The 27,251-nt window shown below is 49.0% G+C and overlaps 1 protein-coding gene across 1 annotated transcript in view; it reads right to left on the bottom strand.

The window, feature by feature from the left end:
• Positions 1-8,341: 8,341 nt before the first annotated feature.
• The window catches only part of IUM83_02018 (Copia LTR rider), a gene marked incomplete at both ends in the record, with an annotated part of 53,144 nt that continues 34,234 nt past the window's right edge, over positions 8,342-27,251 (bottom strand). Inside the window, one exon of the mRNA XM_067925914.1 lies at positions 8,342-8,655. Within this exon, the coding sequence (XP_067800579.1) occupies positions 8,342-8,655 (314 nt within the window). The remainder of the gene's footprint in view (positions 8,656-27,251) is intronic.

Genomic DNA, 27,251 nt, shown 5'->3' with positions numbered 1-27,251 from the left:
ACACGTCGCGCCACGTGTATGAGGAAGCGTAGGAGTTTATTGATAATTTGAATTAGTTATACTTGAGTCTACAAGTATAATATAAATCAAATAAAACACCAAGTAGCTAGTGTAAGGTAAAATGAGAACTGTATTGTTTGTAAATTAATCTTCCTCCTAAATCTGCTGAAACTGTTTATCATATATGAAAGGGGTTGACAGCGGCTTCCCCGCCAATATGCACGTCTCTAATTGGTAGAAATATGCTGCTTTCTACCAATAGGATCTTTGGGTAGGTGTAAACCACTCATTGTGGTGGCCCACTTCAATATATCCATTGGTGTGCTTTGCACCAAGGTGAGGAAGTATCTAAAACCTTTAACAGATATTTATCTGTTAAACCATAAGTGACTGTTGTCACTTGTGACCGTTGTCATGCATAAGTGACTGCTGTCTCTTGTGTGTGTGTAACCCTATTACAGATTGTGTATCAAACCACGAATGGAATCTTGGACATCATCATGGCGGCAGCCGAAACCAGGAAAATCCATTCCTCGACGCTAAGTGAAATGCTGCAAGCGGTCAAAACCGCCAGCCACGACCGAGTTACCAATTCTGTCCACCTCTTCTTCTTCACGAGAGCAGCAGCAACCAAGTTTGAAGGACAACCTATACCGTTCAGGCGCTATAAGCACACTTTACGGAATGTACATGAGTACAAACGCGGTAAAGGAATGGTGTGGGATCCACAAGACACGGAGCTGACATAATTAGTGTCTGCAGCCAGGATGTACACGATCACACTGGTAAATGAGTCTAGGTTTATCGACATTGGTCGATTGCACGCTTATCTGAAAGCGATGGTAGCTATCCCCTTCGAAATGGAGGACTTGGATGAGTGCGGGCCTCGCTCCCGCGCGTCCAACAAATGGGCAGTTAAGTTCAAACTCGATGGGTGTCCAGATAAGCTGAAGGGCGTTAAGCGGATCAACTGGTTCGGCCCTTGGATAATCGTACGCCACCCCAACATGATTGGCAGACAACAATGCATGACATGTGGAGAAATGGGACACTACATGAAGCAGTGTAGGCTCAGCAACAAAGGAATTAACTGGACGAGGAAGTCTGATGGTCTATGAACGGGATATTGCCAAACTACAAGTCGAACCCCCAACTTTCACCAGCCTAGAAGAGCTGAAGACAGTAGTACAAGCTCGCTTAGCGAAAGCCGTTGCGGAACCAGGTGCGGATGCTTACACCTTCTTGGATAAGGGTTCTCATCGTAGTAACTAGACATCTGGTCAACATTACCAAAACCAAGAACAACCCTGGCGCACGAAAGTGAGCAAAAGCTCCAACAGAGCAGGGAAGGACTCGAACAAAACGGCAAAACCGAGGAAGATGACCCGCCTGCCTCGGCAAAACAGACAGGGAACCCGGGCCCTGGTAGGCTAAGGAAGGATGGATCCGACAAGGACAAAATGGAACAAACCGCGGCAAACAAGACGGTAGTAATCGACTTGAGAACCACCTAACCGGCGACTGACAGTCCGGGTGGTGAATCGGAGGAGGAAACAGATCCAGTCCAAATTGACGCACAGTCGGAGCTCATAGTGGAGCGCTCACCACCATACACGAGTATATAGAAGCGCACGAGCAGAGACAATGGTTGACTGCACCTGTGGAATTAAGTACACGCATGCCCACCCTTGCGGAGCTGGGGCGAGGTTACGACAGGATCTCATCTCAGATATCGGTGAAGTTACTCAGGCAGTACTTCCAGGAATATGGTGGCAGTGCGACGGACATTACTACGGTACTGAACAAAACCGTGTGGGGGAGCAATGGCACACTGGGTGCGGCGAGCGTGTTACTAGATACGGGCATTTTCGTGATTGGAACGCCAACGGCGACAAAACCTTGGGCGTGCCTACACTACGCTCCTTCACCAATCACTCGAAAAGGATCGACCTATGATGGCTGCAGGGAAACTCCGATAACAGTGGAAGGTTGCACAACAGAGATTGCAGAGGCTAAGAAAGCCTCAGGGATATCAGGCAAAGATGAACCAATAGTTCTTAAGTACGAAGGAATGTATTACACAGCGTACCAGCATGAGGAAGCAGAACCGGACACAGACATGCTCATGACCCCGGCATCGCCCCGACCTAGGGCCACGGACGCGAACGATTCACAGCAGGAACAACAACGACAGGCTCAACTTCAACCAGACGAATATCGTAGCCAATGCACCTGGAACCCATACTCGTGGGATGGTAATCTCGATACCATCAAAGAACGGTTAAATGGACCCACCATTCACCATGACCTAAAGCTGGAGATCAGCATCGTCATCAAGTGGGGTGGGACTAGAGTTTTAGAGCCGCTCTCTTTCCTACGCAACACAGCATCGCAGATGTCCAAGGAGGAGTAAGTGCTGTCAATCACGGCTAATCTAGCGGGGGATCAAGTACGCGCCGAGTTGATGCAAAAATACCAGATTTCGGCGCCAGTATTTGCTCAGTGGCAACTATATCTGCAAGGTCGCGCGGTGCGCTCCATGGCAACTGTATCGCGCAATTCGAGTGAGGAATTGATACTGTCCGGATCAGAGTATCAGCCAAGTAGCACCGAAACCGAGCGTGCCAGCGACAAATACACCCCACCCGAGACGCGCCACAGGCAGATCCCACCGGCGAACCCAAACGATCGCATCAAGCCACGCCTGATGCACGGATACGCGAGAACATGCTAGTAATTAAACCATATAACCGAGCAGTCCCACTCAAGAAACAGCAAAGCAAGCTCTTTTCCAGGGTGCTGGCCGCCCAGTTTAAAGAGGTGGCGGAAGATAAACCTCGGCCGCCAGCCAAATGGGCAGCGCCTAGTTGGGAAGTTCGATGGAATGCACTGTAAGAATTCTGGTCGCACGCAACTCGGAATCAATTCCCAGAAGTTGGAGAGACACGTGACGTTTGGATGGAAGCAGCCAAAAAGGAACCGCAGCTACTCCTAGAAATGATTAAAACATTCGGTCAGCCGACTACAGTAATGCATTGTCTGTCTGATCAAGTGATAGCGGCATTTACCACAAGTTGGAAATTAGGATGCATATTAGCGACCATCAAGGCTTGGGAACAGAGTGGAAAAGATACAAAGACTACGGGCGTGGGGAGCAGGATATGATGTGACACTTGGTCGACGGGCAAAACTTGCTTGCCTAGATGATGAGGAAGAATGGGAATGTGTTCGTCAGCATCGCACCGGTAACGATTCAATGATGAAAATTTATGATCCTCACCAACGGACAGAAGGCAGCTATCAGATTCTAGTGGCAAACGTTTTGAAGAAGGAATCAAGACACTAGTCGATTCGCTCGCCCATCTGAGAGGCACCTCGACGAATAGTTGGGTATGGAGGCACATCCACGCTTTCCAGAATCATGCAAGTTATAAAGTGCATTATGAGCAAGCTACCATGGCAGAAGACTGGGGCCTGCTGCCGCTTTTCTTCGCCAAAGAAATCTCGCTTGCTGAAGTGACAGCGCAAGCTCTCTAAGCAGACTCATGAAACTTACTCAACCGATGACTGAGCCGCAACCCGAAGCAATTGGAAAACTACAACAACTCAAGATTTCAGAACAGGAAGTACACGTGAATAAAAGATTAACCAAACTCCAAGTAAGTGGATAGGATCCTCGAATCCTGAGCCAAAACGTGATGGAGTTTCAAGAAAAAGACAGAGCAATGGATAGCGTGCTGGAGAAGTAAACCGAAGAAGGACCGACCAGCAGTGCTCTTATTGCAAGAAACACATGTCCAATCAGAAGAAGAAGTGAGCGCTTTAGAAAAAGCGTGGATGCGAGTGTGGGACCTTGAACGACCAACGCATCGATTATCTTATTGGAGCGTTCACAAGGAGGCGACTGGTGGGGTGGCAGTACTGCTGACATCAGAGGCCGCAGCAAAAGCAAAAGCATGGAATCCACATCTATGGACTAATAGACAACTTGACATCGACTTGGCAGGAATCAAAATCTTGAACGTCTATGCCACGACTGACTACTGGGAGCAGAGTCAATTCTTCCAGAGACTGAAAACCTGGCAACTACGCAAAGAACACAAGACGATTCTGGGTGGAGACTTTAACGCGGTGGAGATACCAGCTTTAGACAGGAGGAGAGTATCTACTACAACTAATCGAGTCTCCGGTGTGTCTGTCTGTAAGTCCGTCCGTCCATTCTCTATCTTGGGGCCTTAGCCTGCCCTAGAGCATCGTCGGGGGAGCGCCCTTCCCGCCTGGCGACAGTGTATTAGTAACCTACCCTATGGCATCCCACCATCCTTTTGACTGGCTAATCTATGCCCGATATTACAAAAATAGCCTTGCGTTATATTTATTCGTGCTGTGATAGGCTGAAATTGCCTCCCCGGTAAAATTTCCGTTTTCGAATTCGAATTCGGGCGCGGCGGAGCGACGCAGCGCGCGGACGTCGGGCGCCGCTGCGAGCCCCACAGGACGCGAGCGCCGCACAGCGACGACGGTGCGCTGCGTGTGCGACATAGCAACCTGTATATGTGCATAGAGGACGACCTTCTGGGCCTGAGATAAATACATAATATATTATTACTGCTCTGTGATTGGCCGAAACCCTCTCTGTTAGAATACATTGTTATTCGGGGGTGTCACACACATTTCGCGATACAGCGCGCGAAATACAAGACGTGCGCTGGACAGGGGTGAGTCCGGACCTTCAAACGCGATTTGCAGGACCTTCAAGCACATCCCGCCCGACGTTCAAGCATGCTGGACATTCAAGCACCGAACGCGATCGCGTAGTAGTGGAGCGAGCTGGCACAGCGAGCGTAACGGGTTGGGACGAACAGGAAGTCAAGTAGTGAAGCGAGCTGGCACAGCGAGCGTAACGGGTTGGGACGAACAGGAAGTCAAGTAGTGGAGCGAGCTGGCACAGCGAGCGTAATGGGTTGCAATGAACGGCGTGTTCAGTAGAGGAGCGAGCTGGCATAGCGAGCGTAACGGGTTGGGACGAACGATATACGAAGTAGTGGAGCGAGCTGACACAGCGAGCGTAACGGGGTAGGACGAACAGTAGGCCAAATAGTGGAGCAAGCTGGCATAGCGAGTGTAACAGGTTGTGACGAACAGTAGGCCAAGTAGTGGAGCGAGCTGGCACAGCGAGCGTAACGGGTTGCAATGAACGGCGTGTTCAGTAGAGGAGCGAGCTGGCATAGCGAGCGTAACGGGTTGGGACGAACGATATACGAAGTAGTGGAGCGAGCTGACACAGCGAGCGTAACGGGTAGGACGAACAGTAGGCCAAATAGTGGAGCAAGCTGGCATAGCGAGTGTAACAGGTTGTGACGAACAGTAGGCCAAGTAGTGGAGCGAGCTGGCACAGCGAGCGTAATGGGGCTGCAATGAACGGCGTGTTCAGTAGAGGAGCGAGCTGGCATAGCGAGCGTAACGGGTTGGGACGAACGATATACGAAGTAGTGGAGCGAGCTGACACAGCGAGCGTAACGGGGTAGGACGAACAGTAGGCCAAATAGTGGAGCAAGCTGGCACAGCGAGTGTAACAGGTTGTGACGAACAGTAGGCCAAGTAGTGGAGCGAGCTGGCACAGCGAGCGTAACGGGTTGCATCGAACGGTGTGTTCAGTAGTGGAGCGAGCTGGCACAGTGAGCGTAAGGGGTTACAACGAACGGTATGCCAAGTGGCGTAACGGGTTGCGCCGAGCTGTAGACCCGCCGGAACGATGCGGAGGGGGCTATGACAAATAGTGGAGCGAGCTGGAACAGCGAGCGTAACCGCCTATGACTAACCACACACACACCGCCGCGAAGCGGCGGCGATCGGCTAGTCTACTACAACTAACAGAGTATCCGGTGTGTCTGTCTGTAAGTCCGTCCGTCCATTCTCTATCTTGGGGCATCAGCCTGCCGTAGCGCATCGCCCTACGGCCCTGCATTAGCGCATTAGTAACCTGCCCTATGGCATCTCACCATCATCCCGACTGGCTTATCTTTGCCCGATATTACAACATAGCCATGCCTGATAATTATAACGCGCTGTGATTGGCCGATTTTGCCTCAGCGCTCACATTTCCTTTTTTGAATTTCGCGGGCCGCGGAGCGAGGAAGCGCTCGGACGTCGGGCGCCGCTGCGAGCCCCACAGGATGCGAGCGCCGCACAGCGACGACGGTGCGCTGCGTGCGCGATATAGCAACCCGTATATGCGCCCAAACGTAAATAGAGGACGACCATCTGGGCGTAAGCTAAATACATAATATATTATTACTGCTCTGTGATTGGCCGAAACCCTCTCTGTTAGAATATATTGCTATTCGTGGTGCCACACACATGTCGTGATACAGCGCGCGAAATACAAGACGTGTGCTGGACAACGGTAAACCCAGACTTTCAACCACGTCGGACCTTCAAGCCCGACCTTCAAGCACCGAGCGCGATCGCGTAGTAGTGGAGCGAGCTGGAACAGCGAGCGGAACGGGTTGGGACGAACGGTATGGCAAGTAGTGAAGCGAGCTGGAACAGCGAGCGTAACGGGTTGGGACGAACGGTATGGCAAGTAGTGAAGCGAGCTGGAACAGCGAGCGTAACGGGTTGCGACTAACAGGAAGTCAAGTAGTGAAGCGAGCTGGCACAGCGAGCGTAACGGGTTACGATGAATTGTCCTACAAGCGCGACCTGCCGGACCTTCAAGCACGCCGGAACTTCAAGAACGCTGGATCTACAAGCCCGCAGGACCTTCAAGCACCGAGCGCGATCGCGTAGTAGTGGAGCGAGCTGGCACAGCGAGCGTAACGGGTTGCAACGAACGGTATGGTCAGTGGTGGAGCGAGCTGGAACAACGAGCGTAACGAGTTGTGACGAACGGTATGATGAGTAGTGGAGCGAGCTGGAATAGCGAGCGGAACAGGTTGAGACGAACGGTAGGCCAAGTAGTGACGAGAGCTGGAACAGCGAGCGTAACGGGTTGCAACGAACGGTATGGCAAGTAGTGAAGCGAGCTGGCACAGCGAGCGTAACGGATTGGTACGTGCTGTACTTCCGCCGGAGTGAAGCGGAGGGGGACTATGACAAATCGTGGAGCGAGCTGGAACAGCGAGCGTAACCGCCTATAAGTAACCACACACCCACCGCCGCGAAGCGGCGGCGTTCGGCTAGTCAACAGCTCATCAATCTGAGAGTCAAGCGTTATCCTTATTAATTTGCCGTAGCCAGCTAACAGATGCACGCGACTTAATCGGCTCAGCGGAGGAAAACCTCGAAATGGATGAACTAGTACACTTCACCTTTTGGCGAGGAGATTCAGCTAGCAGACCAGATAGAATTTACGTCTCGCGGCAACTGAACGCTTGGGTGCAATGGTTAGCGCTGTCAACACACCAGGAGTATACTCGGATCGTCAGTAAGTCCTGGTACATTTACGAGACCCTACTACGAAGCTTCGACGGTCCACTGGATCAAACCTCAATCTCTATCCACTACAAGGAAGCAACCAAGCTAAACCGATTCAGGAGGCTATAGAGGAACTATTGGCAACGGCGAACGGTTCGGAGGATTGGGACAGACAAATAGCGAGTTTGCAGGCGGCGCTGACCCGGCTCAAGAAGCGAATACGGAGACGAAAAACAGCAGCGATCGGCGGAATACGCCACCGAGCGAGAATTCGACTGTGTAAGAGGAAACAATTAGTGGCGGTAAACGCCGAGGAACTCAGAGAACTCAACTTGCTCAGGTTGGACAATGCACTAGAAGAAACGGCGGAGCAAATAAGGTGGCGATTCAACAGAACCGCAACATGGGAACGTGACCAACACATTACCAGCATCAATGCACCGACAGGACAAATTTTCCCGGACAAAATGTTGATAGCTCAGAGTTTCGCGGAGTCCTGATCACCCCTGTTCAGCGAGAGTCACAAAAGTGTGCCAGACGCAGACCTAGACAGAGCTTTAGATGACTTCGCCAAAATTCCAAAGGACCGAAAAGTCTCAGACGCCAACAATATAATGCTCATGACACTGATAGACGAAAGAGATTATCGGTGAAACGTAGGCCGTAGATGGCACTTGTTATGTAATCGTAGGAAATATCGCGGCCAAATCGACAAAAATATGAGTGATAGCGCCAATGAACACATAGAAATTTGTATGCACTCACAAAGGCGAACGCATAGCACGTGTTTGGTAGGCAACACATCCGACGCGCTAGGATTGGTAGAAAACAATTCACGCCGTCAAGTCGATCCCTCCTGTATCATGAAGACCCGCAGTGCGACCAAGCAAGTTAAGGAGAACCTGTCTTCGAGCACACCTAGCTAGCCGCTGTCTACCTCTAAGCGCGGTAAGGCTCCGCCCACCACCGAGCCCAGCTTGACCTCGAACGCCACCGAGTCCAGCTCGACCTCGAACGCCACCAACCGCAGCTCGGCCTCGAGTGCCACCAAGTCCAGCTTAGCCTCGAGCATCACCATGGCCCCGGTCTCCGTTGAGTCTGTCTCGCCTCGTACCCCACCGTCGAGCAGTCCATCTTCAGCACCTTCGACGTGCAACGGTGACGTGTTCCCTTCAGCCACTAGCTTGGTGGCGTCCCCCTCCCCCCAATCGGCCAGCTCACCGTCGCCTTGGGTTGCTGCGCAAAATGGGAGTGAAACAAGAGAAGTCACTGTGCAAGATGTAAGGGATGCGTACGTGTCTTTCAAAACATAGCGCGCGTATCGAGGTAGCTTGGAGGTTATATCTCGACGGATTCGATCAACTAAAGGTGACGGGGCACCGATGTATTTTACAAGCCCTAGTCAGCTCGACCTCACATACATTACGCCGAATGACTTTGAGGCGTTCCTGTAGGACAAGCGCGAAAGTATCAGTGTGGGGACGCTATGTGGGGGTCGCAGCGCAATAAAGGATCTCTATCGACATCGAGAAATACCTCTTCCTACAGCTTACGAGAAGAGAATGGCTACATTGTTTTCTTCGGCTACGAGACTCGACTAGACATTACTCAAAAGCAGGCACAAAAAATATTTAGGGTAGGAATGGAGAACTTGCTTCTCCTAGCTTCGACTCGCAAGCGCAGAGTGTCCGGGCTCGGAACTACGCTCCGCCTTCTAAGCGCTCGCGGAGCTTGCCATAATTGGACAAATTCAGTGTATTTCTACCAATAATAAGAGAGACTTTGTTGCCCGCGAGAATTACTACGTTTTACCTAGATAAGTGAAACGTAAACGTGCTGAATTACTACATTTAATAGTCTGGTCGCAGAGAATGGGTCTTAGGTATTTCTTCGACGACAGGTTTTTAGACTTGGACTTTGTCGGCATAGTGATCTTTTGATCATTGAAGAGATGTAGCACACACAGGCCGTCACTTCAAAAAGAAAATGTCACTGCGAGCCTTTCATTTGTCGTTGTCAACTAGCAACCTGCATGCGTGCATCCTTCCCGCGAGACCGCCTACATTAACGTGTTTCAGTAGAACTAGTCCTTGTCCACAGCAAATCCCTTGCACGGTCACATTCTTTGTCCGAGGTAAATAGCTGGTCACAATTCTGTCTTTGCCGGGGAAATCTGTAATAAGCTCTGCTACAGCCCGGAACATATCGTCAAAATCATCGTCCAGGCTGAAAACACCTACAGTCTTATCTACACTTCCTGCACCGAGCACTTCGTCCAATTTAGCAGCTGGCAGCTCAGAAGTGGTCGATAGACTTCTCGATATCATCGCAGGCAGCAAAATGGTCTGAGATCTTTATCTTGTGTGACGCAGGGAAGGATGAAACAGTGTGCGGCTTCACCTTACATCCTTCGCCACCAGGCAGACGTTGGCGCTGCATACCGCATCCCCCTGTCCTAAGCGAACTGCAATGTATGCAGTTTACGGTACATCTGTTGCCAAGTCTCAGAATTAAATGATAAAAAGTAAAAGTTATAATAATTCTTGGTATTTTGGACCAATCAAAAAGTATGGACACGGCGGAAATTGAACCTGCGTCCATCCGCATAAAATTGCGGTGTTCTTTCCCAATTCAACTACGTGTCCAAGCTCGCTTGGTTACCTTCGCAATGAAGTCTCACCAAAGTAATGTGTTGTATTGTGCATCTAGAAAAATTCATCGTCGGAGCTGCTGGAATAATCATCATCACTACAAACCTGTTCGCCTGCTGCAATTTGGGTAGAAGTGTGCAATAGCTTCGTTTACAGAATAGCCAGCAGCCAGAAATTCGAGAACGCGGCGCTTGTGCGTATAGTCGACTGCAATTCGGGTGTAGCGCTTTGGTTTTTTGCCGGTTCCTGTGGTGCGTGGTCTACCCAGAGCACTTTGAGGGGGGGGGGGGGGGGGGGGTCAGAGAACCTCTATTTTGTTAGGAATTAACTATAGAGTCCTGGAATTTTTGTAGGCTTTGCCTAATTGTTGCGTTATCCGGTGGTCATCTTGGGCTAGATTCTCGAATACAACGCCGACTTAATGTTTCCTTAAGCCTTGGAGGTAAACTGTTGAACTCATACATCCCCGGGGTGATTGTACCTCGTCGCGACAGTTCGATTAAGTTCGCCGGGCCTGACACCTCTTGAATCCTGGTTGTTTCCCACATATATGAATTGAACTTGTTGAAGATGCTTGGATCATCTGGGCGTTGGGTCGCCGGTGCAGCACCTTGAATCGTGACATGTACTATGCTGGAGAGTGTGATTTGACGGAGCTTCTGCAGGGCTACTTGAAGGATTTCTCTTATCCACTCCTGAGTCGAACAGTAAACACGTCGTTCTTGTATTCCAATGACTTCGATTGTGATCCTGTTCACTTGGCTGGGTCCTAGGAGTATCCAGGCCCCGCGATATTCATTCGGCTGTTTTACTATAAAATATTGAATAATCCATGTTTGTAGAAATATCGCTTGCTGCAAAGGTGACACTCCCTTGAATACACTGTAGCATTGGGCCAGTCTAAATCCTTGATTATAGGTTGCCGTATTGGATGTCCACGCCAAAATTACGGCTGTTGTCTGAAAGTCTGCTGCCTTCCACACTATCTTTTCGGCTTCTTTCTGATGTATCTGGACATTTTCAAAGATTTCCTTGTTACGTATTCTCCATAACATGCATTGTGTGCTTGTCGTCCAAATACGCCACAGCGTTTGCATCGCCTCGGTAAGCTCGTGCGACCATTCAGAGATTGAGCTTCTTGCAGCTGCCAAAAAGTCTGGAGTGGTTGATGGGGTCGATTTATCTGCTGTAAAGCTTCGCAACTCGGTCATCTCCTGATGCGTTGGATGGTGGCCAAGCCATGATGGAATCCAGGCTAGCCAAACACCTTGCGCTCTTGCACAATCCCAGAGGATGTGTTCAATAGTCTCCGGTGATGTTGTACAGTGTTCATACGAACAACGCCGATTACTGGGCCATCCAGCATGAAAGAAGTTCAATGTTCTAGTGCAAATTCTGTAGATCGTCCATCGCTGGTAGTCTGTCAAGATATCATCATGTTTCCAAATTACGGCTGGGCTTTGCCGCTGTGTAGCTTCTATCCATGGGTGTTTTTCCGCGGCATCTCTCATTCGATTGAGGATATGCTGTACAGAGAATTTGGGTTTTCGCCGAAGGCGTTTAGCTCGGATTTTTCGGATATTTTGACGTAGATTTCGTGCCAATGTTGTTGGCGGGGCTTCCCATGGTGTTGAATACAGACTTGGGTTGTTCCGCGGCATCTCTCATTCGATTGAGGATATGTTGTACAGAGAATTTGGGTTTTCGCCGAAGGCGTTTAGCTCGGATTTTTCGGATATTTTGACGTAGATTTCGTGCCAATGTTGTTGGCGGGGCTTCCCATGGTGTTGAATACAGACTTGGGTTGTCTTGGAAGGCAATCCCGCTAGTTCTTTCGACATACAGCAGCGTTGCGAAATCTTCATCAAATCGAGTGTCATGGTTTCGCTCTGTGATTTTCCATGTCCATCCATCGTTGTATTGACTAAGTTGAAAAGCTTCTCCTCGTGGTACTGTGAGAGGAAATACCGTCACCTTATGATACCACGTTGATACCCATTGATACTCTTTTTTCAAAGTGGGGAGATACCATGGGGTTACTGGATTTGGTAGTTGGGACCAAACCTTATCGGGAATACTCGAAAATATGTTTGCACACCACTTACGTATTTGACGATGGTGCTGTATCTTGAATGGGCGGAAGCGAATAGGTGGAATCAGAATAAATTCGCCAGGTCTTAAGCTTGATATTTGGAGATGTAATAATGAGCATGGATATATCAACGGAAAATCTCTCGCTTGCAGTGGTTTTCCTTTGTGATCAACAACACACGCATTGTCGCACCAGCTTCCTGCTCGTAGAAACCCGACAGTCCCGCCTTCCGGTTCCCTTGGAGTAGGTGCCTGTAGCGCACATTGGAGAGATCCGCTGTGATGCCAATAGCAGATCATAGTATCTTTGTTGCTTGCGACTCTATCAGCAGTTCCTGAAGATGGATGAAGTTGCAGCCGTTCTGTTTGATTTGCCCAAACCTCATATCGTCCCAGTTCTTGGACAGTTGTTCTAGTTCCTTTATTCCATTTTCTTTGACAAGAACGTATCCGATTCCTCAACGTAGGTGTAAATACACAGCAGTCAGGAGAGTTGATTTGGTCGGGATGAGCAAGGGGGTGCCACGCTGCTGTGTAGCTATCTGGTGTAGATTGCATCCAATATTCTGCCGATTGATTTGGAGCACCAATTCGATGTTTTGTAGACCTAAACCGCCTTGTTCTTCAGGAGCAAATACCAATCCGGGGGCTAACTTATGTCGAGCTTGTTCCTCTCCTATTGTTCCTTTCCAAATGAATCGTTTCTGTAGCTGTTCTAATTGGCGAAGCATTTTTGAAGTGATCAAAATGTGCTGGCCTGTAAATTGGATCGCTGGCAGTACTATCGTGTTAAATAAAACCACTCGTTGTTTAACAGAGTTGGTTACTAGTGTTGCCACTTGCAGTCGTTTTTTAATGTTTTCCACTCGAAGCTCCCAATTTAGGTCAGTAGTATCTTTTACTCCGAAATGGTACCCCAATACCGTGTTGTAGCCGTTTGAGCCAATACTGGATATCTGTGGCATTTAGTCTGATGCCAAGCTGTATTGAGCGGTATCAATATACTTTTGCTCGGTTGGACTTTCAACCCCGAGAGCTGACCAAAACGATTTAAAATTGCGTTGACAGGTGCTAATTCTCTCGTTACCGAAAGAAAAATTGTACTGTCATCTATAAATCCGCTGAATGTATGTCGTCTTCCTCCTGATCCCGGAATTTCCACTCCTTTGATGGCAGGATGTGCTTGGATTGCTCTCCCTAGAAAATCAACAGCAAGGACGAAAAGTAAAGGTGCTAACGGACAACCCTGTCGTATGCCGGAGTTCACAGCCCATTTACTTGATTCTTCTCCATTTACTGTATAGCTAGCCATGGTTCCATTGTGAAGATTATGAAATACATCAAGAAATTGCTGGGGGAATCCATATTGCTCCAGCGCAGCCGCCATAAAGTTTCTGCATAGTGTGTCGTACGCCTTCTGGAGATCAACACAAAGAATCGCAGGGGAATCTGCCCAATCAATAGTAGGATCATCTATTACTGTTTGTAACAGTGCTTGAACCATTGTTACACTCCTTGTTAGTAATCTTCCCCTCACAAATCCCTGTTGCCCACTACTAATTAGTCGTGGTAAGAAGGGGTGAATTCGATTAGCGAAAATTCTTCCCAATATCTTGTATGCTATGTTCAACAGAGATATTGGTCTATAGTCCATTGCGCTTTTTGAATCACCTTTTTTGCGAAGCGGTACTACCACCGCATCCAGGAACGATTTCGGGACTGCGGCACCGTTCTGAATATCCTGGTAAACCGCTGTGAGGATTCCTACCAGTTCGTCTTTGAAATCCTTGAAGAAATCGTGAGATAGTCCTGAGGAGCCTCCAGATTTATCCCGTGGAAGCTGATCTATTGCGGTTAGAACTTCCTGTTCTTCAATTGGTCTTGTCAATTTCGTTTGTTCCTCTGGTTGTAGTCGGTTTTGTTCAGGTACTTCGTGGAATTTTTTCAGAGCATCTTGAATGTTATCGGGGCTAACTTTTGCATGAGATGCTCCTAATATATCGTTCCATTCTGATGCCATTCTTTCTGCTGTAGACATATTCTCAGTATAGAAGTGTCCCGGAGATGGATCAATGCCTGTTACGTATTGGTCCCGCTGCCTGTTAGCGTGTTTCTTGTAAAATTTCTTCAAATTAGAAGCAGTAGGTTGTATAGATCGACCAAAAGATCGACTACTTTGTCGTACTCGGCGATGCTGTGTTTTTAGTAGTATTTCAGTTCTTGTTGATGGTGGCGATCGGAGATTTGTCTGTAAACGGTCATAATAATGTTCGGTGTGTTCACGGTCCATACGGGCTACTTCACCAATCATTAACGAAAGTTGCCTCGCAAAAGTATCCCAGGCTACGGCGGGACTACTTTGACGCTGGAATTCAGTGGTCAAACTTTTTAGTCGCTTTTGTATTTGAGTTTGCACCCATTCTGGCCTCGAACTACTGAATGGATATCGCGTAACCCCTTTGCGTTTTCGAGTCTGTGAATTTTGCATCATTAGCCACAACCGGAGCTCCTGATGGTCGGAGTAGCCAACTGGTTCACGTGCTTCAACCCACTGCGCTGCTCCGGCAATATCACTGCTAACGTAGAACCGATCGATCCTGCTATCTGAGTGCTTTCGCCAGTATGTGTAGTGAGTAAGGGGGTCTAAGATATTGTCTTCATCTGCGTGAGATGAAAGTGTGAAGGCATCCATCAAATTAAGATTATCAATTAGATGATGAAGTGCTTTGCTTTCACAGGTAGTCCATCAACAAGACGATCCACCCGAGGATTTAGTACCGCATTGAAGTTCCCACCAAGTAATGTCGATATATTTGAGTCCATCCAATCGTTCAAGTCAGAGAAGAAATCATTTCTTTTGATTCTATTTGTCGGTGCGTATATGTTTGCCAAGCACCAGTCATCAAATTGTACCGCAATTCTTCTGTCACTCCAATCATTCTGTTTCCATGGATGAATTCGTGCGGCAACGTGTGGTAGTAATAGTATTCCTACTCCTCCTGAGTTGGTTGCTGTAGTTGTCCAGTAACTAAGAGGATGAGGCGGTTGTTTCGCTCCACAAACGCGATTCCACATTTCGGTCATCTCTGCAATGTCTGCCTTCGTCTTCAAATGTGTGTCCTGAACAAAAATAATTTCTGCGGGAGCTACGTCGGTGCGTTGTGTCCACCCGCGCAACCATGCCTCCCGACGCTTGCTAATAAATCCTTGTAAAATTTGTGTAATGACCTGAAGTGCTGTTCTCCCTTTTATTCCTTTTCGCTTCAAATGCCCTGGAGTGTAAAACATTTCTACAACGTTATGCATGTCTGCATACAGATCCGGGAATAATTCTGTTACCGTCTTGGTTGACTGAGCTGGAATAATTATTGGATGTTCGGGGTTTGTTGCGGTGGGTCGACTGACCTATGCGCTAACGTCGATTCCAAGCTAGCTAGGTCACCGTCGGAATCGTGCCCATAGAATGCCTTTTTAGCCTGGAATCCTGTTTGAGTGCACCCTGTAAGATTTTGATCAAGGGTACTACCATGGCGTTTGTAGGGAATGGCCTCCCACTGATTCTAGCTAGCTCAGGACCGTAAGCGAAGGCTGCAAATATCAATCGAGTAAGGTGTGCTGCCTGAGCTTTTTTGCAGATCTTGAGTAGTTCATTTTTATCAGCGTCATACTTTCGAAGCTTGATCCAGTAGTCCCGCCCATGAATATAGAAATCATTTATCATTTCGTCGCGTTCCGTCTTCAGATAATTAATCTCATTGTCTAGTTCAGTCTGTGCCAGTTCGTCATGTTGAGCAGTGCGAACCTCGATTAGGCCTTGAATTAGACAGTCGATTCGAAATCCTCTCGTCCAGTCTTGTAGAACGCTTGTATTTATTGAGCGAATAATATATTCGGGTGAGTCTACTGCTTGCAAGCTTTGCAATAGTTTCACAGGGCGAGCTTTAACCGCATTCTTCCATGTGGTAGTGGCTGCTGGAAGACCCGGAAAATTCAGGCTGCTTATCTGCTTCCAATCAGGTTCCAGCGCATTCCATTGCTCCCGTTGGCTAATCTCCCCCCGCCGACCAGCAGAAGCCGTTTTCTGATGGCTTGTAAATCTTCCTCCTCTTGGAGTGGTTAAATCGTCTCGATGTATATCTGGAGGGACTGGGTCGTGCTTTGCGTCGCATCTTGCCATCTCCGGTGGGGTCGACCATGATGATTCTTGCGATTCATCCATTTCAACGTCGCTGTCCTCTGGTGTGCTTGCGCTAGATATTCCGTTGGCATGAAGTTGTTGTTGCCAGTGTTGTAAAGTTTCAGCGTCGGCACCCGTCATTGTTTCCAAAGCCTGTCTCTGTGACGTGTTATTCCGATCAAGTTGTAGCAGTAACTTTTGTATTACTGGAGCAAGGCCAAACGCTCCCACATTCGAGAACGCTAGCGATTCTTTTGTTCGTGGTCCACCTGGTTCTTTAATTTTCTTCGACTCTTGTCGACCACCCTCTGGACGACCTGACTGGTTTAGAACAATTGACTGGCCATCTGTGTTGCTCGTTGGTGCTTTAATGTTTTCTAGTGGGTTCAGCTGTGGAGGAGTTGCGTCCTCGGTTTTACTTTCTTCTTCACCAAGTTCTGGGGGCATGTCAAGACATGATGACTCCTCCTCTGTCTGAGGTTGGTTAACCGGACGGTTTCCAAATTGTAGCCACTGGTAGTGCTCCGAACCATACTTTAGTACAATAGGCAGATGCTCTTTTCCTCTGGGATTCAGGCATTCTGCCTGAAGGCGTTCCAGCCACAACTGTGCCTCTGGTTCAGCGATCATTACTTCTTTAGCTGATTCCCAAATGAAGTTCGCTGTTTTAGCTGTGTACGGATCGAAGATCTGGTAGCTTGGCTTTGAAAGTCCATTCCGTGCTACTACTACAAAGATCGGTCGTTGTAGCAACTTGGCAGCTAGTCGTAGCGTAAAATCAGAGCCCCAGAAGCTTCTGGAGATGAAAGCTGCACTCTTTGAGCTCGTTTGAGCTATATCTTCCATGTACTCCATCAGTAATTGCTTCGATTCCATTTCCGATAAGTTACTCGTATTTTTCATGCATGCTAGTAATCGTAACTTACGTTCGTCGTGCTGGTACTCCTCGTCAAACCCATGCATCATAGCAATTTGCAAACCTTTCTTTAGTTTTGCGGTTAAGTTCTCGATGGCTTTCTGGTTTTCGGCTGTGGCGAAATCTGTGTTGAGTAGCGCCATTGCGATAGCATAGTATTGGCAATTTCCTGTTCCTGGTGTGGCTACGTCCTTTAGACCACAGTATTCAAGGACTTGGTGGCCTGTTGTCGATGCCCATTCCAGGTCACCAATGACAAGATTGCGTAATTGTTCAGTGTCCTCCCACTTCGGTTCCGGGTTGCTGCGACTTATCGCTTCCATGATTAAGCTCTGTTGTTTGGACAGTGCTGCTGGTCGACGAATTTGTCGAGGGCCACTATCTGTCGGCTTTACAGCTTCCTTTTCTGGTCGACCTTGCGATTCCTGCTGGGATCCGTCTTCGCTGACTCGATCTATCACGTTCTGTTGATGGTTGTCTGTGGACACTTGCAGTTCTGATGATGACAAACTCTTGCTCTGTATGTGATTGTAGCTGGCATTACTGCGTTTTCCTCGCGACTTCGGTGTGATCCACGTTGAGGCAGGCGCTGGTACTACACTTAGGACTTCCGCTTGAGATTCGTCTTGGTTTCCGTCGTTGTTGTTCGTGGCTAGCGAAGTAATAGGATGTTCAGTTACATCGTGACGATGCTGTAGACTCGTCCACATACCTTCAAGCTCTTCGAAGCTAGTCATCGTTGATTTTTGCTTGATAAGTGTGGTGAGATCTTGTGCTTTTACTGTAATGCAGTTTGCTGTAGATTTCCATTGATCTGTTGAAGCTCGGCATTGAACTACCGTGTGGCCAGGCTTACCGCAATTGTAGCACGGAGAAGCTGGCCTGCTATCAACGTGATGGACTAATAGTTTGGTTCCCAGCCAGTTAATAAATCTGATCCCCTCCAAAAAGGGCGGGCATCCTGGGGATCGAAAGAAAATTTCCCACGCTCCGGTTTGTAGTGTCTGGCGTCCCGAGGTAGATTCTTGATACGTACTAAATTCTCCATCAAATCTCGATCGTAGAAATGCATCAACGGCTGCTTCATCTATGAATCGCGAGATATTGAGTAGTTTGATTTTGTAGCGATCCTGTTGACGTTCATTGGTGATACCATCTCTCCCTATCTGGCGCGCCCAAACTCGTGCTGCGTTGTCACTTGGTGTTCCATCTCCAGAAGCGACTTCAGGGTGTACGTTCGTTAATACAAACCGCCTGCTTCGAAATGGGATGGACTTGTAAATTTTTGACCACTTGTCTGCAGCTTCTCTAGTCCAATAAATTAGGTGGACCGAGTGTTGCTGGGCATTGTAGCACACCTGCTTTGTCTCGCCTAGCATTTGTGTCAACTGTTCCATATTGAACCCTCGGCCTGTCGCTCCTTGAAGCACTGCATTGCATAGCCGATCTCGATTCTGAAAATCCGGGTAAACAGGGAATTGGCCCGGTAGTCGAAACATTAGTTCTCCTTCAACCTGAGCGTGGATAGTATTCTGAATTACTCGTAGCATCTCGTTGTTGCATGTGCGCTTCAGAAATTGAGGTAGCTCTTGGGCTAGAATTGTGCCTTCTAGCAGGTCTTGAATAATTATTTTTTCTGTAAAAGTTGGCTCTCTCACTTCGGTTGGAAATCCGTACGGCGTATCGTAGACGACTCGCATTTCAGCGATTTCTTCTGGCGAATATATAGCGGTTTTGAATCGAACAATATTTGAATGTTGTTCTTCTCCCATCGGATCGTCGTCATCTTCGTGGGTACTTTTGAGCAACGGGTTATTGGACCATGGGTTTTCATTGCGTGCGTAGTGTACCTTGATCTCACTTTCTTTCAAAGAAATACCATCCAGTAGAGTTCGCCTACTGTCGAAAATGGATGCAGCAAGACCCTTGAGTCGTCGCAGCCATATTTGCGCCGTACCGTCGTGCTGCACCACTTCTAACTTGAAGAGCCGGATCAGACCTCGAAGTTCTTCTTGTTGGAGAATGGGATAATGAGATTTTTCTTCTGACAACTCCTTTTGGTCTTGTTGCTTGAACGCCATCGTGAACATTTGCTGCATGACTTGATTGCGTGTGTGTTCTTCTTGCTCATTCATCTGTTCACCTTGATCAAATGTTCTCTCCATCTCGACCACCAGTTCACTGAAGGGGGCTTGTTTCTCTGGTATCCCTTCCGGGTTCTGGCTCTTGTTCTCGGAGGGCTCAGCTTCCGGCTCGATTTCTCCAACTGGTGGTGGTGTAGCTGATGGTTGTCGCTCTGCTGATTCAATTGCCTCCTGATGCATTGTCTTCACGACCTCTTATTGTCCACTCTGATCTTCAGCCTTCTCTGGTTCCTTTGGTAGCTTTGTCGCCGTTGTTTTGTCTTGGTGGAGGGCGCCACGGTCCGGTGGGTGATTTCGGGCCTCCATGGTGCACGGAGATGGCAAGATCTTAGTGCTCCCAATTGAAGACCTTATAGTTTAACCAAGCTTAAACTTCAAGGGTCGCTCGAATGCCGCTCCTTTTGGTGTCGGTTGGCTAGGTGGTGTACTCCCGCGCACCGCAGATTGGTTCTTATGCGGCTGGTCGGTCTGCGCGACTGGGCGCAAAAACGGAAGTGCCCCCATGGCACTTTGAACACTGAGACCGAATGGCTGGTGGCAGCCTATAATTAGCTGGTCAACACGGAATTTTAACTACAAACATGCGGTGTCAATGCATTGTTTTCATTGGCTAAAATAAAAATTCGCTTAGGACAAAACTTCGCTTAGGACAGGAGCGATGCAGACTGCATACAGTTACGGTACCAGTAGTTCTCGATACAACACACGACAGCGAATGTACAGCTGTATGCATTTCCCAAGAAATCCCACGGCTTTTACCACGATCACCTTCCCGTCGTAAGCAGAAGGAAGAAATGCTTTCCGATTTGCAGTACTGTAGTACTGATCGCGTGGTTTACGGTACGTATGTTTGCGGTAGTGACTGACTACTCAGGTATTAAATCAAAGGTATTGTCTGATTGGCATACTATGTCGATTCAGAATAATCATCACAGGGTACTGCATTAAGGGGTATGTAGCATGAAATGCCCACAAACCCTAGCGCGCACGACCTCACCTCAGCCCAAGCGACGACACAACGCATTTGTCCGTCTAGCTGGCAAGTCCGTTAACAAGAAGTCCGCCGCCATGATGCATTGTCGCGGCGCCTTGTTACTAGCTGCCAACATCCTTCTCTCAAGCGTCAATGGCCACGCGACTGGTATCACCAACATGGTCACGCCTAATGTTGCAGGTGGCGGTATACCTAGTCGGCGCGCTGCTGCCCAGTACGGCGCTCCCATCAGGAGAATGCTGAGGACTGTCAACCCCGAGGACGAAGGCGAAGACAGAATTTTCAAGAGCGTCACCAAAGCACAGACGAGACGAAAAATTGGCTAAAGAACGGAGAATCCACGGACAAGGTGCTCTCGAGGTTGAACAAAAAAAAAAGAGTACACAGTAGCCTGAGCGACCCGGCGATCCCGAAGTTGGTCAAGTACATTTCTAGGTACAATGAGAAGTTCAAAGCTCAAGAGACCATGGTCGGGACCCTCGCGCGAACCTATGGTGATGAGCCAGTCGCTAGAATGATCCAAGCTGAAATGAAGTCTTCTAATTTGGAGACGAGGACTTTGGCGAAGAAGCTAGAGGCTGAGCAATTTCACATCTGGTTTAATGGAAAGAGGAATTCTCCTCTTAACATTTTTGAGCGACTAAACCTCGTGAAGAACACTGAAGCAGCTGTGAAGGGGGTACTGGATTTCGCGCATTGGAAGGTGATGCGTATGAAGCTGGGCTTCGCTACTTGGCCTATTTCAACCGTCTCAAACCAGAAAACGAGATTTCGGTGTTCCAAGTCTTGAGGGAAGGGTACGGGAGCCACCGGTTGGCATTAATGATTGAACGCGGAAAAGAGAATGACCGTGTATGGCAAACTGCCACGAACATGCAGGTTAAGCAGTTCAAGTACTGGGACACCGAGCTACACGTGGAGCCAGAAAACGTTTTTAGCAGCGTGTTCAATCTGGGTCGTGCTCAGCCGACCAGAACCGAGGCAGCCATCGTGAATGAGTACGCCAAGTATTTGATAGTAGGCGAAATGCTTCAGGCGGATCGGGCGAATCGGGCGAATATACAACCACACCGCGGTCGTCGTCTTCTCCACTGACCACTTCCAACAAGCACTGGTAAAACAGACGAAGGGGATGCAAAATACACATATCCCAAAAAATTAAAGGACATTGTCCGATGGTGCAGCGAGCAGATGCTTCCTGGAAACGCTGTGGGTAATTTACCGAAGAGCAATCCAGGTGAAGGCTGTGATCCCTGTCAAGGTATCTCTCGCGGCCATTCCTGGGGAGACACTCTGATCAGCGGAGACTTGACACCGTCGGGAGATATTCGAATACAGAAATGGTGATTCAGAAGGAGTGGGAGACATACAACGTAACGATGATGGCCGTCTGGGTTGCGTCTGGGTTGCTGGGAAGCACTTTTACACTGGAGCCGATGAGTGTAGGCTAGACCTCGAGTAACCTGCTGTTGCGCATGGAATGGTGGACTTGTTAAGGAAATCGATGCTGGACAACGTTTGGTTCTCATTCCTGTCAATTTAACCTGGCATAGCCAACAAACATGAAGAAGACGTAGATAGCATGACGCAGGACTGTGCGAAACCAGCGGACACAGGTTCTAACGCTTGGTAGCAATTATCTGACCAATCGGAACCTTAAAGTCTTTTTCCGTTTCTTGTTGCACAATTGACTGCATCATTTGAGGAGTGCATGAGTCGGTTGGAGGAGCATCTTGCGCCTTTGGTACGACGCGTTAAAGCGTTTAGGACTCTACAGGTGGAGAGATTGTAGTGTACTACGAAGACCAGGGTGTTTCACTTGCGCGTGTCAGACCAACCTTGCGGCTTTTCTAACCCGTGGGCGACTTTTACAGGGATTCAACTGATTCGTGACGCAATCGCGCTACGAGCTGCCGTGGAGTACGTAGAGTACATCGCATCTAGATATTTACTGGAGAAACATTGTGGGATGTCATTCAAACGTGAAGGGTGCGAGATTTACGAAGAAACACTTCCAGTTCGCTTTGGGCTGGTTCTTGACAGACGCATGTAGATTGAAACCCAACCAGAAGCTTCAAGGTCGACTACGATTTAGAACGAGCCTACAAAAGCCTAATGCTATGGCTGTCGCAACGGGAGCGGGTCAGTGTGGCATGCTTGTCGAGAATTACATCTCTGAATACAAGAGTTCCAGCAGGCGAACGAACTGGAGTGTACATCAAGAACCCTGTCTAAGGTTTAAAATCATGGTGGAGATCCGATCCACCTGAATGTAGCGGCCGGACTCACTGTTACAGTTCACTGCAGGTCGGAACAGAGAATTGGAACCGAGTACAATCATCTTCAGCACTTGGTGACACTTCGCCAATGCCATGTATCGATAATAGTGCCTGCATTATTGCATCAACATGCCGTTCGATTGGTTGGGCGGCCACCCGTCGGTACCGGCGCCCGATATCAACTTATTGCAGCTCGCTGGCATGTTTGGCAACTTGTCGCTCGCCTACGATGTCGGCATCGTGATCCCAGCTCTTCAACGCCAACACAACGAACCGAGTCGCATGCCTCGCGTGATGTTTGTGACCATGGCGTTTATTTTATGTCTGTTCGCGATTCTCGTAGTACATCGTACTCAGCTGTCGGGTGCCGGATCACTACTCCATCTACCCGGACGAGGCGACAGGACTTACGACGCTGGGCTTTGCGTCGAACTGGGGCGCCGACGTCATGGTCTACTTCTTCATGCCGCTTTACATCACGATCACCTTCTCCGTCATTATCAACCCAGCGTTCTTCCTCGCCGAGCGTATGGTCCTCAACATGCATCAGCTCCAGTAGAATGACGAGGAGAATGTGCTCTCCTACGTCCCCTCGAGCACGCCGGGTATCACCAGCGTTAATAACCACACCCAGCGATCGTCCAAGATTTCGTTCATTTCAAATACTGATGCGGAGAACTGCGATGACTTTGAGGCTGGGCCCAACGCGGTCAAGTATATTATCCTCCGCGTGACTATCATCGAGGTGCTCTTGATCTTGTCGGTCATTTTGAAGGACCACTTCTCCGACCTGGTGACTTCGTGGGCACCTCGTGCATCACGCTGACTTGCTGATTGTCTTCCTGCTCAAGAAAATGTGGCATGCTATCCCCATGTGGGAGAAGCTCCCATCTCCGGTTGTTCTTGTTGTTCGTGGCTGCTACGTGACGTACACGTCTGGTTAGACGCTGTTGGCGCCCACGGAAGCTTGCTTATAGTCCCGTTTTGTCTTAATTGCCGCAATCGAAAAATAATGGTGTACTACGTGACATGTATGCTCTGCGTTTGGGGTCTTGCGAGAATGATGCAACACCGAAGCGCAAGCCTTTCAACGGCGTCCGCTACCTAGTGATTTCTCGAGGCAATCAACTCGCATTGTTGTCTGGTTGTTGTCGCTGCTGTGCACCGTGCAGGGCTGCTCGTAATTACTCGACTTGCTGTCTCGATGAAACATGTCCGTGTCGTCCTAGTAGCACTTGCTGGCTTTGTTGGTCAACAATGGTAAACCGCTAAGGAGACCCCAACGCAATACACTTCTCAGTTAATGAGAGGAGATGTAAACGAGAAAATACTCGCCACCACGTGGTGGTCGATATTCGCCACTGTACCCTCGGATGTTTCGGTCTTCTGCTTCTTCATCGTCGATTCCGCAGATTTTCTGGGCTCTAACACTCTCAGCAATGCGAGCTTACACTTCATTGGCACTGGCTTACGCTGTCGATGAATAGGCTTCAAGTGATTTTTTTTGATAGCGGAAACAAATCTGTAATAGGGTGACCGCATCTGCGTATTCCAGCCTTTGACTCGACTCCGACATGTACTGCGTCCAGGCAGTACGGAAAATCTGGTGCAGCGTCAGATTCGAGATCAGCAACAGGAACAAAACATCGGAGCAGAGAAACACTCAGGTGTCGGACACAGTTCGTCAGTGGGTTCTGGAGGTCACTCAGATAAGCAGCGAATTTCGGTGCGTTCAATCAAGCGAAAGTCAGTTTCGGTACAGGCTCCTTCGCCTCGCAGTATAAGCGGAAGTCAGGCTGCACCTCAATATTTCCCTTACGAGTGTTAGCTCCAGCAGATTGAGGTATTATTTAGTAATCGCGTTTACGTCGATATGTCCTGAGTGAGCAATTCTCGGGCAGCCCAGTGCCAACACTCTCAACGAAGAACCAATCGACTTGATAAACGGAACTATTACCCCATTCGGCAGATCGGAAATGAATTGTAAGCGCGGACATACCAGGTTGAACCCTGTTGCAGACGTTTCATCATCGAAATCCAAGTCGCAGCGGTGGACCTGGCACCGACCGAATCCAGCAAAGAGAACGTTGACCCACTCGCTTGGGCCATCGTCGCTGAATGTTCGCACAAACTCAATAGTCGTATCCAGCGTGATACCACGTGAGTTCAAGACAGATTGGCCTTCTTCATCGAAATCGGAGCACCTAGTGCCAACTTGGCATCTCTCTCTTCAATCACCCCACGAGGAAAGCTAAATAATGTCTCCTACCCACGAAGGGTGATAGCATGCAGACGACGCAAACGAGCGGAAGCAGGAACTTTGTATTAGAAGGCGTTAGAGTAACTAAGTGACTACAATACAAACCAAAAATAAATAAACAAATAACGTCTCCTCTAGGTGCTCCGATGTTCAAACACGCAATCTACTTTTTCCTAAGCCAGAAATGACGAGAGTTTCCAGTGAGGGGCACGCACGAGATTGTTTCGAGAACAAAGCATACGCGAGTCATTTCCGCATGTCGTCTCGGTTCGTGTGGTCCCACTGGTCGATCTCGAGTTTTAGCGCGAATTTTCTCGTCGTTCGGGTTGTCACCAGCGCCAAACACATAGCTTCGAAGTCGTTCGCTGGCATCATCGTTTCACACATCAACTTGAGAAATAGCAGCTGGGAAAATCCAGAAAGTTGCGTTAGACTCTCAACGTGGTAACCAATGTGACCACTCTGCTTCCGATCCTCATCGTCGTGCAGACATTTGAGAAGCTTTCCGATGGTTTTTCGAGTCTCGAGCTCGTTCTCTGTGTCCCCGCGCTCAAATGTCAAACACGGGTCTACACACGAGAAGCACACGTTGCCCGCTACTAGTAGCCCCATCGCGTTAGAACTGAGAGTGTGCGAATGAGGCTTGGTAGTCGAGTGAGTAGTTGGAAGGGAATCCGAAAGTGAGCTCGATTTAGGTTAGTGTGTTTGCCAGCTAACAGTCCCTACTGTATGCAATGTTCCCTAGTAGGTGAGGCTTGTAGATGTGGTCCAAACGATCTGGCTGCGGTCCAAACGAAGTTGCCAGTCGTAGGACTGATCCGCCTAGTCACGGCTGCGGCTCAAAACGGTTGACTCAACACATGCAAATCATAAGCACCCAAATTGAAGTTGTCGTCCAATCACATTCCAGTATCAGAGATAGTCCAGTCAATCAGGTTGCGAGATCTTCCCATCTTCAATCACAGACCCCGGTGGCACGTGCCAGCACGCGCAGTCCGTCTGCCTCGCGGTAGGGATCCAGTCGATCAGACAGCGAAGTGCAACCTCAACACCCCCACTCAATTCGATGTCTCGAGCTTGGGTCCAACGTTGCTACACATCATCAAGTAGCGGAGCGTCTTCGACGATAGACCCTTTGTCATGAAGTCAGCGAGCTGGTTCTTGGTCTCCACATACTCCAGCGCGACTTCGTTGCTCATCACCTTCTCGCGAATGAAGTGGTAGCGTATGTCGATGTGTTTCGTGCGAGCTTGGTATCCAACATTCTTCGCCAGTGCCATCGCGCCTTGGTTGTCTTCATAGATCACCGTAGCCCCCACTTGTTCAGTGCCAATGTCCTTCAATAGACGGCGCATCCAGACACACTCCTTCACGCATTCGCTCAGTGCCATATACTCGGCCTCTGTAGAACTTAACGCGATAGTCTTCTGATATGTCGAACGCCACACCACAGGAGCACCGCACATCATTAACATCGTCCCGCTTACGGAACGACGGTCGTCGCGGCTGCCGGCCCAGTCCGCATCCGAGTAGGCGACGAGCTCGGTTCCACATAACCCATCGTATGCGTTGCAGACATTCTTGGTCTTCAGTAGGTAGCGCACTACCTTGATCCCGGCGTCTCAAACTTCCTGATTATCGACTCGGTATACGCTTGCTGAGAGATCCTCAGTATCTTGTGATCCATGTTGTAGTCGATATCATTTCCAAGAACGAAACGTGCGCGCCCGAGGTTCTTGATGCGAAACTTCTCCGCGATTCCAGCCTTCACCAATGTAATCACCGCCTTGTTCCGCGATGCGATCAGCATGTCATCCACGTAAATACACATAATGCAGTGGTCGTCCCCTTCGCCTCTTGTGTACACACACGGGTCGGCATCAGCAGGCTTGAATCCCATCACCTTGAGGTGCGCGTCGATCGTTTCGTTCCATACTCGTGACGCCTGCTTGAGTCCGTACAGACTTTGCAGCAACATACAAACGACATCCTCTTCACCCTCTTCTTCGGCCAGTGTCAAGCGATCCCGGAGTCCCTCTGGCAAGTCCATGTAGATCTCTTCTTCCGGCTTGCCGTACAGGAACGCGGTGTCGATGTCGCATTGCTCGATGTCGTATTCATCTGCAACTCACTTTGCCAGTTTGGTGCGAATCGAGTTCCGGTAAGCCACCGGGGCGTACGTCTCTTCGTAGTCCACGCCGTGACGTTACGAGTAACCCTTGACTACGAGACGGGCCTTGTGACGAATGACTTGTTCCTTCTGGTTGCGTTTCAATGCGAATACCCAACGACAGCCGATCGGTCGTTGATGAGCTGGTCT

The sequence above is a fragment of the Phytophthora cinnamomi genome (genome assembly GCF_018691715.1).
Source record: "Phytophthora cinnamomi strain GKB4 chromosome Unknown Contig0, whole genome shotgun sequence".
In the NCBI taxonomy this organism is placed as follows: domain Eukaryota; phylum Oomycota; class Peronosporomycetes; order Peronosporales; family Peronosporaceae; genus Phytophthora; species Phytophthora cinnamomi.
The sequence above is the reverse complement of the archived record's forward strand: the minus strand, read 5'-3'. Positions and strand labels throughout refer to the sequence as shown.